Source organism: Opisthorchis viverrini (assembly GCF_000715545.1).
Source record: "Opisthorchis viverrini unplaced genomic scaffold opera_v5_323, whole genome shotgun sequence".
NCBI lineage: Eukaryota > Metazoa > Platyhelminthes > Trematoda > Opisthorchiida > Opisthorchiidae > Opisthorchis > Opisthorchis viverrini.
In genome coordinates this window covers 340,791-359,233 of record NW_008751983.1, presented here as the reverse complement: position 1 = coordinate 359,233, position 18,443 = coordinate 340,791, and the positions used below count along the sequence as shown (strand labels likewise).

Genomic DNA, 18,443 nt, shown 5'->3' with positions numbered 1-18,443 from the left:
CACGTATCTGCAGTGAATCAGACTCACTAATAAGAGCTAATAAGGAAAAGCTAATGAATAGCCTAGGCAAGTTTCCTCCATTTCCAGCCGATATCTGGGAGAGCTTAGTCAGCTCAATTTCCTTTCAAACATCTGCTCAACCCTAGGAGCCAAAATTAACACTGGACATCCGACAACCTGGCTATCCACTGTCGTTTAAAATGCGTTGTAATAAACATTCTTCAGGAAGCATCACTGTGGCAATTGATATTTGAGAAGGAACTGTCTGAGGAGACCGTCTGATTGGTGTGGAACAACTGTGCTGGTGTTCAATGTTATACAATCGTGCTTTGGTCGGTACATTGCTCTCAAGAAGGAGAAATAGGCGTTTTTGGCCGCTGATCTTAGTGCCTCGGTTTTAGATCGGCACCAGCCACTCGTAACGGGGCGTTGCATTCGGTCCCGTGCATATCGTTTGTGGTCTACCCACTACGTGCAGGCATCCAGTGGATCAACCAGTATAGACTGGCGTATCCGTTTCACCTGTTAAACGAACAAACAAACAAATTAATATGGCAAACGATAGACTCAACAGAGCCCCATACGATCCTTCCCCTGAAGCCCTTTCAACTTTTAGGAGAGTTTTTAACACTATAAAGTTGGAATAGTTGGAGGAGTGCACTGCAAGATTTGGGCGAAATTCCCTCGATGGAATGAAGTCTTCATGTTCATTGAGTGAGCTCGGATTGGTCGACATTGCGATCTGTTTTGGCACCATGGTCTTGCAGAAAAGCTAACTCTAGACGGGTGTGAACCCACCCAACCGATTCGGAGCTTGTCTCGACAGCTTGGTATGTAGACTTGGCTGGTATGGATAATATGAGTGGTTTGCGCATGCAGAGACACACATGCACAGACACTCACCAAGTTCACCAAGGCGCAAAAGACCTCTGTACCCAGGTGACGGCCAGAATGACGCATACGTATTTTCTGCTTAGTAGCTGACCAATGAGTAAAGCATGCCGAAATCCAACAAGCCTTCGCAGCCCGACGTCCCCAAGATCCGCACTGATGGGGAAAATTCCACCAAAGTTGTCTGAAGAGAACGAACTACTCAAAAAGTAGCCAAAACTCGTTAACAATCTGCGACCGCTTTAGCTATTCTTGGGGCTCGTCAGTTAGGCGCAATGCCTGAGTTTCCGTCAACCTGGGTTCTGCTAGACCTCTGTACCCAGGTGACGGCCAGAATGACGCATACGTATTTTCTGCTTAGTAGCTGACCAATGAGTAAAGCATGCCGAAATCCAACAAGCCTTCGCAGCCCGACGTCCCCAAGATCCGCACTGATGGGGAAAATTCCACCAAAGTTGTCTGAAGAGAACGAACTACTCAAAAAGTAGCCAAAACTCGTTAACAATCTGCGACCGCTTTAGCTATTCTTGGGGCTCGTCAGTTAGGCGCAATGCCTGAGTTTCCGTCAACCTTGTGTTCTGCTTGCATTCCTATCGAACAGGATTCACTAACTAACCTTATAAGCAAACGAATTTGGTTTCCATTGGAGACTGGACTGAATCCACTCGAATCACTCATTTATGATGATCTTCTCGTGCCTTAGTTGGTACTATATTCGAGATATCTCAATATGTCTTCCTGACATACCACATTGCTCAGCTGAGTCTCCCGTCAGAACCATGTTCGTATGCCAATGAAGGTATCTGGTGAATTACACCAACGTTAATTTCTATACAATGAATACTTTGGTGTTCTCTGGATGACGATTTCGCACCAAGCACAGTGAAGTAAACACTAGAACTGTTTTTCGCTGTGAATGTTCAAATAATTCAGATCCGCCGCCAAGGCTGTTTAGTCTGTTGTATTTGAGAACCATCTGTTGCTACTTTAAATGATGTCTTTTTAATGCTCATGGTACTGTTTACTATAGATATGCTGGATTCTTACAACATGCGAGAACGATTTGTTATGATCGTTTTATTTAGGGTTAGCTGGAGATCCCACGTGAATGAAAACTGTAAGATATATGACAAGGGCCTTGGAACAGCGGCAACAAAGTTAAAAAGATCTCTTTGCTCATCTTGATTGGAGGGGATACCTTCCGGGGGACACTGCATAGGGTGAAACATGAGTGTAGCAGCTGGTGGAAAAATCGCGCGAAAGGTCGCGACTAGTTTTATGGATTCTTTTTGAAAGAAAGTGCTCAGGAGTCAGCCGACCATTCATCTCCTGTTATAAATAGATATTTGACTCTAGGATGCGATTCGAAACAAACCCATCGCTAATTCTTCAGGGAATCAGCAAATGATGCAGCCACTACACATGAGTTTTCATCAAGTACTGGTGAACAGTTCGTTTCTAACCAGAATCCACCTATTTTTCTACATCCTATTTAACTATCAAGTGCAGGCTGTTGTATTATACTTAGACACACCTGCCAGCACAATGGACGCGGACTATATATCCCGAGTTTTATCTCGCTGTTCCAATCCATGTCGACCTTGCTAGTCATGTCTGTTCTATTAGTTATCCCAGTGTCAAGAACTGTTGACCAATCAAATCTTCAAGTCGTTCTGTGGATTACTCAATTTCGGTGGGGATCATCCTGCACCGGGCAACAAGACGGATGCAACTCGTCCCGGAGACAGTCCACGCTATCAGGCCTCTGGCAGGTCAAACCATTATACCACCACAAGGTGACAACTGTTCGTTACAACTCAATTCAATCCCCGTCCAATGGCGGTTATCGCATTCTCTGTGAGAATCTTCCTCTTTGTTCAGTCGATAGGAATGTGTGTATCTGGTCGACCACCGCTACCCTTACCGCTGCCCTTCATTTTTTGCACACTGTCGCTGCTTTCTTCGTAACATCAAAATATTAAGCTCTTTGTAGACTGTAATTTGCCCGACTGCTGCCTGCTAACAACGTCCCCTATACTATTTCTCCACTTCGACATGAAACGGGACTTACTCGTCTTCTGTCTTCGAATACTTGATCACCAATGCCCTCAAACAACAGCAGAAGTGTGTTGACGACAGTATGTTCACGATAAAGTGATCCGTAAGTTAAATAAAACTTGTCATTTTGAAGTGACTTTATCATATCACCAAAGAAAGCGTTGATCTCTGTCCGAAATCCTTGCTAGCGAGAATCTCACCCGGATTAGACCCTAGCATGGCATCACAAAAGAAGTGCCACTGCACTCAGAAAGAGTTCCGTGGGATTTTCGCGTCTTTCTTACTTAGGTCCATGTGATTCTCTACCGGTTCGTTGAAAAATCCCGCAGGGAGTATGATGTGCCCTATCACCATGTTGATTATCCCATCACCATCCATCTGGATGATCAAACTAATGTTTATCTGCGGTTACGTATTATGTGTGTTTTAGTGGAACCTTGTTAATGATGCTGAGTCGATTCCGTTGGTCACGTCCTACTCCGATGTGTCTATTTCAATACTTTTCGAAGGTGTACGCAGCTTAGACGTAATATACTACTAATTAGGTTGCTGAAGACTCTTCGAAAGCCCACGACTGGTTTCGCCCTTCTTGGGAGTGTTGAAGAGCTTTCAGCAACTTTGTGAGTAATACGTTCATCCATGTATCGCGTTATTTCTCGAACATCGTGCCAACTGAAACATGAGGCGGCTTGGTGCAGTACACCCAGTTGCTTGAAAACATAATAAACTGGAGATTCAGCCAGATTCCAGGTGAATCGCCCGTCGAAACCAAACTGATATGCAAATGACTGTATTTGTCGTGTATGTATCATGTGCTTGATCATTTTCCTTAAGGTCGTTTTCTCCCACTTTCCCGCTCTTCTCTCTCCTTTTCACATTTTTCTAGACTGCATTTCTCAATAATGTATAGCATTAAATTCCCGGTACCCCCACTGCTGACGGTGGTGATTCTGTCTTGATTGGCGTGCCAGTGGGGTGTGCCCAAATATTCCGTTATAACAAGTAAGGTTTTGATGCAGAACCCAAAAAACAGAGATACCAACTATACGTTATTGTCTGCGAACTACAAAGTGTCTCATAATGGACACAAAAAATAATGTTAAAACTTTAACACCAATTATAACATTTATCATTCTTTAGGCGGACATACATGCATTATGAAGGTTTACTGTAACAAACTGGCATTACAAATGATGTTGGAAAAAGCCTCCCCTTCATTCCATAACAAGTTGGAGGCGGTATGAGATGTGAGACACAGCATGTTTCACTTCTTCAAGCGTCACTCGTGCACACTCCCCTTCAATTCTTGCTCTTAATTCCACCAAATTCTTCGGTTTATTTTCGTGATATACGCGAGCCTTGATCATTCCCCAAAACCAATAATCCAGAGGTGTGAGATCAGGTGACCTTGCGGGCCAAAAGTTTGGAAATCTACGAGCAATGACTCACTCATCAGAAACTTACTCTCGGAGGTAAGTTATCACTTGGTTTGAGTAGTGGGGTGGAGGATCATCTTGTTGAAAGACGGTCGATGACTTCTTGTGCTACTTGAGTTGCGGGATGACATGCGTCTGCAGCATATGGAGGTAACTGTTGCCGGAAACCGTAACATCAAAGAAAACGGGACGCAGGAGACACTTTGAGGAGAATCCCATCCACACACAGAGGTGAGGGGAATGGGTGAATTACTCGTGAGGAGCTTCACGGAACCATATCACGCATTTGTGCTTGTTGATTATGCCATCCAAAGAAAAATTTGCTTCATAGCCCCATAAAATGTTGGGAACGATTTCTTCATTGTCCAGCAGCCAGTTAGCGAAGGCGATACGTTGCTCCTTGTCTTCTTCCGTGATGTTTTGTAATAAAGTGAAATGATTCGGGTAGAGATGAAGGTGGCGTCTCATAATAAGATGCACGCTGGCGAGGGGAATACCGGTCAACTGAGACACCTGAATTATTGTCGAAGATTCTATTGTGCTCTGGGACTGAAATTGCTCGACGGCATTCTGTACAATGGGCGCTCTTTCATCACTCAGAGACTTTCTCCCTTTACCATAAAAATTCAATACAGATCCAGTGGACTCAACTTTCACAATCAAGCATGTAATGGTCGACATGATGAAAGGATCTTCGATGAGACCATGTTTAGTTTTGTAACCACGAAGTACAGTGGTGGCGCTTTCACCAAGGGAATAATAGATTTTCACAATTTCAATGCGCGTACTGTAAACAGAAAGAATGCCAACACTTGCACACAAAACCTTTATATGGCTACTAATAATGAAAAATTTTGTTATGCTTTCTTTAATTGTTTACGTTTACTTACCTGTTCAAAGTTTGCGTCTATTATGAGACACCTTGTATAGGTGAGCTCAAACTTCAATGATAATAGTGAGGACTGAGTAGTTTAGAAGCAATCGGTTCATCAGCTTATGCCCGAAATTGCCATTCGGTCCTGGAACCATAGAGTTTATAACTCCTCGTATGAGATAAAGTTGACTGTGGAGGAAAGAAGTCGTCTACTCACTGGAAGAGGCAAACAGAAGAAATGATAAACCTTGCATTTGTTAAAAAATCCAAAAACTATCCATAAAACGAAAATAATCATGGACATAAAACGCTACTCTGTCTAGTAACACTGAGCATCGTATCCTACAAAACAGTCTCATCATATAGTAATTTATCAGACGCGCCGCTTACATTTCACAATGTGCCTAATTTCATTCTAATATGATTTCTGTCTGCGGAGATTCGCATCAAACTACATATACAGGGTTTCACAGTGAGTTTTGGGAGTCAGGCATCTTAACTGTGACTCATCAACGATTAGGCGGTGCTAGCAACGAGATTTCTACTTGCCAGATAAACTTTTCCTTAGAGATTTAAAGGAAATCCTCCCAAAACATACTGTCAACGGTAGCCGAACGCGGATCCAAAGGCAGTCGCATATGCGCTCAAGCATCTGCATCTTGGTGTGATCTTCACTCAACAGCTGAGCAAGAATTAGCAATGCCATAAATGTGGATAATCTTAGTGGGTTACGAAGACTGACAGTTGAGTATGCTTTAAGTGTTCCGGACAAGTCGTACGTCCACACGGTATAGCCCAAAACACATGTCACTTAAGTACGGACGTCGATGTTGTCTTGTGTTTGGAGTAATGGCAGTCAGACTAGCCATCATGGAGATGACAGGCGCGGTAATGGGTTGGTTGCGGGTTCATTTTTTGTTCCACCCCCTTGATCGCCAAGCGGTGTGAAGAAAGCGTTGGATGGACAGCCACCAGGTCAGGCGACTGATCGATAATCACACTGACTAGAGCGACTGGACCAGACCGACCGTCACCAATGATTGGTGGACAGCAAAAACGTCTACCTGGTTTTTCGGGGACAAGACTTGAGGCATTTGTCGAGGACATTAGTCAGTTTTGATCCCGCCGTGCAGAACGCACGATGGTCTCTTGCATCTCCCCCACTAACGTCGAGCATCAGCGTCACGCTGACCAGCAAACGGGTGGCAATTTGGATACCGTACTAACAGTACCGAATGTTGCACACAGTATGCGTCTGTCTACCGGTTTGGCCGCCTCGGAGGACGTCGACCGTCTAATGTGGCAAGGTACGTTCTAGCTGGTCTTTTAAAACCACAATTTTCGTGCATCCTCCATTGAAACAAGACTGTCATCTTTTCGTAGTCACTGCTCACGGTCTGTACGATTCTTGATTAATCTAAGATCCACAGGCGAGTGTGGTACACCAGAATTGTTTGGGCAACCCAAAGTACTTCTTGTTGATGCTTGACATGATTTCACCGAAATCCACAGCTTCTGCATCTCATAAACCACGTACTAAAGAAAAGGCAATAGGGGCGTGGGAAAACGCAACAAGTTTCGAAGATCAGATGGATGTCTCATTCATCCGGTTCACAATGCACACTGTGCGCAAAAGCACCCCGTTTCTGAGCCTCCATCCGAAGATTGTCTGAATCTCGCTGTTTGTAAATTCATGAACCTTGGTTTACCGGCTAGAAAGATATATTTTTTAGGGTTTGAAGGTGCTGGAGTTACAAGGACTTTTGCACTAACAAGTTACCGGATTGTTGATTGTCTCAAGAAATGCTGAGATCCAGGTTACCTATGAAATTCGGTCATCTCCGAATGTCTTTCTCTCTTTCATTTGTTGACTATCACAGCGAACTCCAGTTAGTTTTAGTATCTGAGCCTGCGCTGGTCCCGGGATCCGCACTGTCAGGTGACAAGCAGCTTAGCAGTTTTTGAGTACTCCACCTATCTTTTCATCTTCCTGTCGTGTTTGCTCCGAAATTCTTTCTTTTCGTCAGACCAAATTATTTGTGACCGAAAACTACCTGAAGACACCAGAATGGGAATAAAATTTTTGTCGAAATCACCAGCGTTCGAAGCGTATGCCATACCCAACCGACGTAAGATGCCGTCTCTCTTGGCAAATCTCACGACTAATCCCCCGAGCATGCGGAAATTAGTCGTTTTGGTGTGAGGAGATCACCTAATTTAAAAATCGACCACGTAAATACATCACCGATACGACCTGCTGCGCCAAGTTTCACCGCACACCCGGGCAGTAACTGTCACTTTGTACGAGGGTATAAATTGTCACCTATAGTTGAAAGCAAAAGTCAGCCCTGAATAAGACCGTCAGTAGATTTGATTTTTAAATGAAACCTCACATTCCATAATTAATGGATAACTCGTTCAATTCATCCTTTTGAATATGGATATTCATTCCGGTAATATCAATAGGGTTACGTATAATATTAATAAATGATCGTTCAGCTGTAACACCCTGTCGGTGTCTAGCTGCCACGATACCAAAAGGAAGAGCGAGGGCTGGGGTACTGCCAAGCTGCCCAAGCCTAGACAGGGGAAGTCGAGAGAGAGAGAGATCGGGTTGCTTGCGGTCAGTAAATTCGCGCTCTAACCAGTGAGTCATCTCGTCCTCAACATGATTATTTGGTCCATTATTTTCGACTCTTTTACGGAGGTAGAGAAGTTAAGCAAAAGGACTGGCTGTTCAGTTTTCTCGCACCATTTTTCCCACCTACCATGTCAAGTAGATTTCAGAGTTGCTTCTGTATGCTTTAAATTAATCACTTGAAATGTTCATAGCCACACCACTCGCTTTTGAACCGTCGTCCTGTTCTGGCGTCATTATTCCGGTGAGTCGACACCAAAGGGAAGCACTGGACTCGAGTTTCGCTCTTGTTAAAATGTCTGTTACAGAAGTTTCAGTCAGATTTAGCTTTTCAAACTCACACCTTTGGTCATCCGCCTTAGGTTTCATCCTTATTAGTTAGTGGCTTCTTGACCTAAAGCCTGTCACCTCATTCATTCTTCATTCTGTCTTGAGCCGAATGCACCTGTTCCCTAGTTTATTTAAAAGTCAAAAGGGTACTGAACAAATAGGTGGGTGACTGAAATAGCTGTGAAATTTAGGGGTATTTTCATATCAAAAACTATGATGCTCAAGTAAATTCAACCAACCAAAAGAATATTTGCGTCCTCTTATTTCCATGTCTTTAGAAGTCACCAAGTGTAGAACGTGGAAGAAAACGATTGTTCATTAGGCACTGTTCGGTTCACTTGACCCATCGAGTGAAGTGGTTCAGTTCTTAGAGCGCGAATTTGCTGGCCGGAAGTTTCGAACCCGATCTCTGCCTCTCGGCTTCCCCTGTCTAGGCTTGGGCCGTATCCTATCCCTCGTGCTTCCTTCTGGCGGCATGGCAGCTAGGCACCGAAAGGGTGCTACAGCTGAAGGATTTTTTTTAAACACATGTAAATCCTTAGTTTAGCTGAACTGAGTTAGTATAACAAGAGTGATGAAAGCTCTTCAGCAATTAACTAAAGGCTTCCCCAGGTGGATATATTCCTTAAATTCGAGTTGCTCTTCCTACTAAGAGAACAACACAACTGAGTGATTCATTCGAAGCTTTGGATGATTCATTTGAGTGTACGAACAAGTGATCTATTTAGCACGCATTCTGTTGCCTTGCGCAGCACCCTGATGTTTGGTCTGTACGCGAAAAACGCACCACTGTACGGATCTCAAAGACCTTTTGTTATCGAACCTCAGCAAACTTCTGACTAAGGACGCGAGTGGATAAAACAGCCCTGTGTACTCCAGTTGTAGCTGTATACGTGAGATCAGGAACCAAACAGGAACTAATACTTTAAGAAGCTTCCAAGGTAGAATATCTCGCATTGTACAATTAGTTAAGCTTTAGGTTTCTCAAAGTGTTTTTTAGCCTTCTTATTTTCAAGAGTTCCTTAGTTTACTTTGAGCGTGTGATGAAACCAGTTGTTCGGTGTTCTAATGTAAGATTTATTGTCCATCGTTGTGAAATTAAGTTGACCTGAGCGAAGAAAACTACCCGCTTGCACACAATACCGTGCGTCACGTGGCGAAGCCATCGGGACACCCAATAGACGCATTGCACAGAATAACACGCACGAATTCTCTACCCATTATTCAATGCATGAGCAATTCCAATAGTCAGTTAAGTTGGTCTCTGTGTGTGTGTTCAAACGGCCGGTTAGTCGAGCAGCGAGAACTGACCCTCACTGTGATAAGGGTGTGATCAGCGGTCTGTTGCACACGTGCGGACGACCGAGAAACACGTGTGAGTTGTGACGTCAGAGTCAAGACGGTAGACTCAGGAAGTTGCGACTTGAGTAAGCGTGTGAAACAGTCACGTCTAACAAAAAGACATCCGAAAAACGATCAATGAGTGTGTCACTGACCTGCCGACACTTACAGGATCGGAACGAAAGGACTGATCACCTCCGCGCTGCAGAAAGCACTTAAAAGTTCAGCTTCACATCGTTCTCGTTTGAACAGTACTTCTTTGGTCCTGGTGCAATTATTCTGGTGGGTTCACGCCAGATGGGGAAGCACGGGCCCCGAGTCTCACCCTTGTTAGATATCATCAACAGTGCACATCCTTAGCGGTACCGACCTTTGAACACCGGTCACCTGGGCGAGCATGCTCCCACTACTCCACGCCCCGCATATCAAATACCCAAACTCAAGCCCCGACGCCCATGAAAATATGCACTGCTGATGAGTTCTGATAAGAGTGAAACTCGAATCCAGTGCTACACCCCTTTGGACCGGAGAGAGCGGTGCGGATGAGAACGATGTGAATGTTGGTTTTTAACTGTAGATGGCCAGGTTTTCAATCGTGCTTCACTGCGATAGCGCCATCTTGCTACACAGAGCATTGACGAGAGAGATAGAGGTTGAGCACTGCAAAGTCTGGTTTGTGAAGCATGTGTCGTAGCCGCTGTACTCTGCATCGCTTGATCAATTTGGAGTGGTCTAGTGCGATATAGCAGCAGTCCGTGACACCATTATTAGAGACTCTATCGTTCTAACGCACTTTATGTACCCCCAATGAACACCAGTTATCAAGTAACTCGAATCTTCGAACATCAACATTTTGGCGAGGCTATATGTCACACGGGCATCTTAGTACGAATTGGCGACCACAGTGTGCACACAGAGGTTTGTTTGAAGGCTAGTTTCCGAGCGTTTCCGTATGACGACTTGAGCCTGTATGGGCATGTTTCTGGCGTTATCATGGCGCTTCTACCTCTTTGAGAGGTTTGGAGGATGATGAAGCCAAAATAATTGAAGGACTCGACTTGGTTTATGGTTAACACTAGGCATCTTAGACTGGATATCCATGCCTCTGGCGAACAATCTTGTCCTTTCGATATTTATTTCCAGTTCAACCAGAGAAGCGTAGTGACCGAGGATAGGCTACATTCCTGTTGAATCTCCACTCAGATCGAAGATAGCATCAGGGTGCCCAAGATCCGTGATTCAATTGGTAGAATTTATTGATAGTCCAGAGAAGCCACTGAAGGAGTGCTACATCGAAATGCATTGGCAAAACTGGACAGCTCTGTCAAACATCAAGCCAAATGCCACATCAACTTCCACATATATTCGGCTGCTGGCTTAACTGAATAACTGAATAGCAGACTCTGATGAGATTCAGCAGCCTACCTTCCAGGCCATCTTCCTTCAAAACAGATTAAAGGCATTCGTTGTTGACTGATTCATACGCTATGCCCAGTCAATGAAGCAAACAGTGGTTGATTGCTGGACTTTTTAGCGCTACTGCCAAACAGCGTGGCGTATCTATTCGGTCTACGTAACCTCCGCCTTCGCGGAAGTCTCCCTGAGGTGAGAGTCTCCAGTCTGAGGTGAGATTGTCGCTTCTACAAGGCAGTGGAGTATTATTCAAAGATTTTGACTTCGATATCTGTCAGGTAGACCTCACAAACCCTTCTGTCGCCTGTTTTTAGGTATCGACAGCAGCGTAGAGATAGTTTAATCCACCGGGAACATTTCGGCTTCCCATATTGAACAGAAAAGCCTGTGAGGAGGTTGGAAGAATGCCGACAGGTGCGCTTTGTAAATTTCCACCGGGATACTGTTTACACATGGAGAGTAGTCACTTAATTAACTTGGATAATCCATCTTGGCTAGGGAACTCGTGGTTAATGGTGTACCGTGTGGATGTCGTGATGTTTGTAGTGTGTGTTTGGTAGCTGGGTAGGCGACTGAGTAGTGAGCTGGACTGTCCCTTCTATCTTTTCAGTCGTTTTTTCATAGGCCGCTTATATTAGACCGTCAGCCTCTCGAAGGTTACTTTGCTAACCTTGTCATGGGTCTGAACCGCGATGGAACAGCCAGAAAAGATGGGATGTTTGCAGCTGTGTGTATGCCAGAATCCATTTCTGACCAGTAAACCGTACGACTTTTCCTGGTGAAGCGGGTGTCCTGACGACGTAAGCTTTTGAAATAAGAAGCGTTGACCTTGTGCGCCTAAGTAGCTTGCTCTAAGAGATGAGTGACTTCATAGACGGACAATTCACCATTAGAATCTCTCGTTAAAGCCGTTTCATCATGCAACTGATTTCTAAGTAGGGAAACTGGTGCACATTTCACAAGTTATCTAATATCAGTGTTGGGTGGTGACTCATGCTGCCACCCGCGAAGTATCGTCGCCCAAACGTATCTTTTTTCATCTTGTTGCTCCAATTCCGCGACTGCAACGACTGGCCTCGCAGTGGTCAAACAAAAAGGTTGTCCACCTTCCTTTCTTCTAATATTCCTCTTGCAATTTCACATCCATGGTTTGAATATTGATCGTAAATCCGTTCACTGATTTTCATCTCCCTCCTGCGCGGTGCTCTTCACGAAAGGCTAAATCTTCGGGTCTGGTGACCTCGACCACCTCCAGCTACCGAACTAGTTAGTGACTCATCAGTTCGGATTAAAGGACGGAGGTTGCGCCTGCCAGGTTGTCAACTTTTGTGACTAAATTTCAAATTAGTCCGTTTTATCCGATATTTTTGCTCTAATCATCTATCACCGAATGGCAATGGTGAGCAATTTTCAGCCTCCTAGCTGAACATCACTCACGAACCTATTTTTCACTCTGACCTCAAACTAGAACTCCACGTCTTCGATAATTCCCACACTTCAGATGTGGGCTGGCCGTGTCACTCTTTTCACACAGATCCTCCTTGCCATAGACCAACTGCGTTTCAATTCTTAATTTCACCTTTCCCCCTCCCACGCTACTTGTTGACCGACAATAATAAAAATCCAGATCCACTTATAAGCACACAACCTTCCCACGACATGTGTCCTTATTTTTTATTCTTATCGAAAGCTCGAGTTTGTACGTCGTCCAGCTAACCAGCTCTGTTCAGTCAGTTCCTGTTCTGTGCGATAAAGCAAACCCGCCTCACCGAACCAGCATAAAAGAATTGTTGGCTTGACGGAGGTAGGTCAATAGTTCGACCGTGATTCACAGCCTTTGGAAGCCGGTTCCAAACACGTAGGTCAAAGGCCTTCTGAAATGAAATTAGTTTTTTCCCTGTAGTCTTGGCAACACTGTATCTTTCGTTCCCATACCTGACGTTGTTTGTATCCTATCGATTTTATTTCCTATTGACAGGGCAACTTCAGCTGAGTTTGCGCATCCTTCTTCGTTCAGTTTACGTGCACGGTGAGTCCACTTCATCTTGTGTTGCATGTACTCGTCATTTTGCTCTGTTCCATTTTTTCTTGGTTGTTACTTTCGGTCAGCCACTCATTTGAATGTTGGTATTAGTTTATCGAATGTTTCGAATATGTTCAATCCGGGTTCCTTGAGCGCACACACATACACCTCCATTGCTGATGATTCCCAACAAGGACGAAAAGATGTGTGGTGCTTCTAGGCTTTTCAGAGAAGATTAAGTCTCAGCTGTAGCATATGAATGTTTAGTTGGTCCCGCCCAATCCTGCAGTGGCGATTTTCCAGCGATTGGCGACGAAGTGTTTGCAACGCAGTTGTCAAACTCAGCGAGGAGACCGGAAAGGAGGCAGCTCACCGAAGCCACTCATAGACCCCGGCATCTCCAGTTGATCGCATGCCAAAAAGCTACAGTGCTCAGACTCAGAGTTAGCAACTGAATGTTTGCCACTCTGTATTCGGCGAGGTTTTTAACTATTGCTAGCAAAGTTTGGGCAACTGAGAGTGACATCCACGCTTTCTAAAGTGCAGGAGAGTTACGAACTGTAATTTCACAATCAGTGTGCTTTCAACTGATGCAAAACATGTCGTGCAATCCTATATAGCTGAGTTTTCCTAGGTTATACCTCACTTATCGTGATTGTTTCTTATGAACCCCACTTGCTTTACCCGCTCACTTTCAGTCCTACTTATTCCCACACAGTCTTCTCGCATTAACCAACACCTGGAGAACAGTTTGTTTGTTAACTGCGTTACCAGTTGTCCGTTCGGCTCCAGATAAACGTCTAGCAATCATCTGTCCTGCCAGTCCAAAAGCAAAATGTCTGTTTTTGATAGGACAGTTTTAAACACAAACAGTCATAAAGGCATTCATTCCCTCTAGATTTTCGGGGATCAACATCGATTCAAGCACCAATATACGTGATCTCTTTAGCGATTCATGTTGTACACTGCCGACAATTCCCCACAAGCATGAAACAGATGTATAGAGCTTCCGGGATTTTCAGCGCAAATTAGCTTCTACCACAGGACGATACCTCGACTAAAGAGAGAGGACTTTGTGTGGCTGGGCTTTTGAGGACCCGACTCTGTTTTCCCAACTATGGGGAGACTATGGAAACTCAGGGACTGCGCCTACCTGATGAACCCCGAAAAGGGCGAAACCGGTCGTGGACTGTCGAGGAATTTTCAGCAACCTTATGAGTAGTGCAATGCGTATATACAAGTTTCACTCTTACCCGCAGAAACGAAAGCATAATGATAAAATACTTGTTACAAGACCAAGGTCTTTTCTAGCCTCAGTTTGATAACCTCATTGCAAATTAGCGCAAATATATTTGGCAATATTTCAAGACCAGCCGGCTATCTTTGTCGAAACCAGTCAAAGCTTGAATTCTATTCAATCAAAACCTGACGAACTGTTAATTCATTCCCACAGAAGCAATCTTTTTGGTAACACAATCAATAGAGTGAACCAAACGAAATCGAGTGATTCCAAGGCCTTTGGTGCGTGTCCGCGAATAGCCTGTAGCTGGGTTTTCTAGCACCAGCAAGCTCAGGATACGACCCAGATATGCAACAGTTCTGGTTGCAATCAATCGGCAACTGTCAATCCTGTCCAATCCAGTGACAAGGATTAGCACTATTAAGGCGCCAATGTTTGCGAGTGTTGTTATGAGGTGAACTGGCTCCAGTGGATGCCCTTAATCTGCCTGTCGCATAACACGTACGGATGCTGGTTGGGACATAGGTACCGTTTCAAAGACCCTGATGGTCACAGTCGTGTCGGTGGCGTGTTACGAAGTGGTGTGATTCACCTGGTCTGTAGCATTGAATTGAGTGATTTTTATTCCATTTCACAATGTGTGGACTTCGCCAGAGCAAACAATAGCAAGACGATTTGAAGTAGAAACCTATCGTGAGTATCTCTTCCATGTACGTGAACGGTTTACTGCATAACCTCATATACGCAAGTATCTTGTTGGATACAAATGACCAGAATTGTTTTTTGGGTATTATGATGCCGCTGAAATCGATGTTTTTTGCTGAGGCACTTGGATGTAGCACCTTACTTGAACACGTAACCACTTTCGATCGTTGTCGCAACGACGGTCCTAATGTTTGAGCTAGGCCTTCTACAAAACCACACTGGTTGTGACAACTAAGTACACTCTTTAGGGAAGAATATGGCTGCACAAAATTTCAATGGAACCTCGAAGGTACCCGCCAAAAACGATCGTTTTCGAAGCAGCAACCTTCAGGATAATCCCTTAAGAGGGAAGACGGGCAACTTCACACCACCTTCCATGTGCACTTTGGCTGATCACCTTTAAATCCAAATCACCTGACTATGTTCACTATTATCATGTTCTTTAAATGCTAATCAGACATGCGGTCCACCCAGGTCAACCCATTCAACGAGTTGACATCACTGTCAAACCTTCGGCGAGTTAACTAGGTAACACTGACGAGGTGGACCGACCATCAGAAGCAAACCCGGTGAATCAGTCCGCTGACTCACACCCTTCCAAACACAAACCCTCGTAGTACTCAGACTGCTTTCCAAGTGACCGAACTATTTTTCCAGTCTGACAGATGGATTGTAAGTGCACATGCATCCAATGCATACTGAGGTGCTTTACGGTTGGCGTGTTCCTACCGAAGTATCAGCCCTCTTACCTGACGTCATTATTGACTGACTGCACCAGATATTATTGGCTTTGGAACCATAGCACCTGAGATACATACGATTAGGCCGAGATTGCGCTCAAGTCGATGGTTAGAACGTCATCTATTGCATTATTTCTCACCTTTTCTCTTAACCACTCTTTCACTTGAGATTTTATGGTAGCAGAATGTCGGTCGATATGTTGTGAAGTAAAGTGCAATCATCCTTGATTTGGAAATCCACTTGACTCCTTCCTTGACTCAGTAAGAACCCGTCCTACTGAAATCTAATATCTGGAAACGCCATCAAACTTCCCTACTGAACTTGGCCGAAGGCCTGTAGGTGTTCCGGTCAGATAGTTGGAATTCTGAACAATGCCTTATGTAGTAGATCATGAGCTCCAGTTGATCTTTTCTGATTACTCTTACCGATAATCCCCGTATCTTTAAGTACATAAGACTATCTTCAGTCTCTCTATGCCTCCAACGTACTGATACTGCAACGGACTAGTTTCATTCTGCCCTGCGCACCCCCACCTATTTGGTTCTATAAGCAGACCGACCATCGGGCAGCTGTCAGCGCATTTCGATCAAGCGCAATAATCGGATTCGGTAGAAACCTTTGCCAAATGCATGCTATCATGTCATGTGACTTTTGGACGGCAGAATGCACTTTGATTGGTACTAGAGTAGAGCGAAAGTTCCCGGGCTTATGTACCTGTTGCTTGTAACTAAATTCGTTTGTTTTGGTGGGCCGGGGTTTTTGCATTTCCACTGACCTTTTCAAGTACTTAATAAACTGANCCCGGGCTTATGTACCTGTTGCTTGTAACTAAATTCGTTTGTTTTGGTGGGCCGGGGTTTTTGCATTTCCACTGACCTTTTCAAGTACTTAAATCAACTGAAGTAGAACTTTCCTGTTCAGCAGGCACTCGAAAATAAGTTGTGTTGACTCAAAATGGCAAGCGAAGATGTACAGGTGACAAAATGTCAACATTGTTAATCAGAAGGTAAGCAACCCGCAAGCGGGAACAAAGAGACCGATGGAAGAGCGACAGGGAAGCAAATGACGTTACCATGTACATACACAAGTTATGCTACTCATGAATAGTCAAACAAATAGGTGAAATAACTTCTGGTTGCCGTTGACTCACAGGGGAACCAACACCGCAAGTTCAGTGAATCCGTGAGAGGGCCTTCGAAAACTGGCTGTGAGTTCAACCATAAAGTATAAAAATGAAACGATAATCATTAACAGATAAAGACATTTTGATCTCTGGTCCGGCAGTTCTCGTGAACACCTATTGCTGCCAGGTAGTATTCTCTAGCTCTGGACGGTGAGCCTGGAGCCCGCAAAAAGCTCAAAGACTTATGATTGTATAGCTTCCCTCGAATGTCACCGAATCTCAGGTCCGAGTGACGTCCCACTCACATCGTTTAAGAATGGGACTGAGGTCTTCAATCAGTGCTTGTCTGATTTATCTCCACATGGAGTGAAGAGAATGGGGTGAATCGACACTGGTGCCCATTTCAAAAAAGGCCCACAATCAGACTTGCCTACGGATGGGTAGAATTGATTCCACTTGAGGCAACACTTTATCCTCCACAAAGTATTGACTCGAGAGTAGTGGGCAGAATTTCGGGCTGGTAGATGTTGCACCGACCGTATCTTCACACTCTATCAAATACGATCCAAAATCTTGCTATTCCTGAAATTTCGTGGAGCATTCGACCCCTATCCGTCTGCACTCCTTAACACACTTGTTCAGCAAGGAATGCTCCGGGATTCTATCAAAACAATAAGTTTCCTGGACTCAGATTTGCGGGTGTTTGAGTGTACAGGAGGAGCTTCCGAAAAACTTTCGTAAAATAGTGATGCCCTACAAGGATGCCTGCTCTCTGTTTGTCTATTTAATTTTGCGATGGACTAGAGAAACGCTAGAATAAATAAAAAAAACCCGGTCCGAAATATGCGGGCGACGTCGTCCTCGGCTTCGAAGAGTAGAAGTCACAAGTATTTTAAATCAATTGATAAAAGTCATTTAGTCTTCGGGCATGCGCTTTACATTTACTCCTGAACACTGAACAAGAAACTTAAGAGAGACGCTCGGGATTGTGCGGATGTATTACGTATCTTGCATCATCATCATTGACAGCATGACATCACTGTTCAACACCGATGCTGCACTGCCGTACAACCATGATTTATTTGAAAGCCTTATTGTAAAGAAAAGAGTAAAGGTGGACGGGGAAGGGATTTGGTGCTAGCTTACCACAATCATTCCGAGGTGCCTACACCTCCAGACATTCACTCAGGCAATCTGGATAGAAACTGACAACAAGAACGCCATTGACATCGGTTGGCAGCCATATCCTGTAGTGTCTCCAACCAGGCACAGTGATGATCACGCGGTCCCCATCCTGGAAGGCGAGTAGCACCGACAGTACCCAAGCGTTTCGTGATCTCCTCCATACTCCTCTGCCAAGTCAAGGATTGGCCACCTCTCTGTTTACGTCACTCTGAGTTGGGCATGGTAAACAGCACTCTCTTCGGCAAACGATGGTTCGGCATACGTAACACATGTCCCAACCAACGCAGCTTCTGGTGCTGGACACATTCTTCAATGGAAGTACCCGTTACACAACCGAAAACGCGCTTTCTAACTGCCTCGTTACGGATTCGCCGACACCAACTCACACGAGCTATGGTTCTGAGACAACGATTGTCGAACACCTGAAGACGTCTCAGGTCCGCTG

The 18,443-nt window shown here is 44.6% G+C and overlaps 1 protein-coding gene across 1 annotated transcript in view; it reads left to right on the top strand.

Annotated features, from left to right (window-relative positions):
- Positions 1 to 6,400: 6,400 nt before the first annotated feature.
- Positions 6,401 to 18,443, top strand: part of T265_15025 (hypothetical protein) — a gene marked incomplete at both ends in the record, with an annotated part of 38,981 nt that continues 26,938 nt past the window's right edge. Inside the window, 2 exons of the mRNA XM_009176272.1 lie at positions 6,401 to 6,566; positions 11,103 to 11,193. Of these exons, the coding sequence (XP_009174536.1) occupies positions 6,401 to 6,566; positions 11,103 to 11,193 (257 nt within the window). The remainder of the gene's footprint in view (positions 6,567 to 11,102; positions 11,194 to 18,443) is intronic.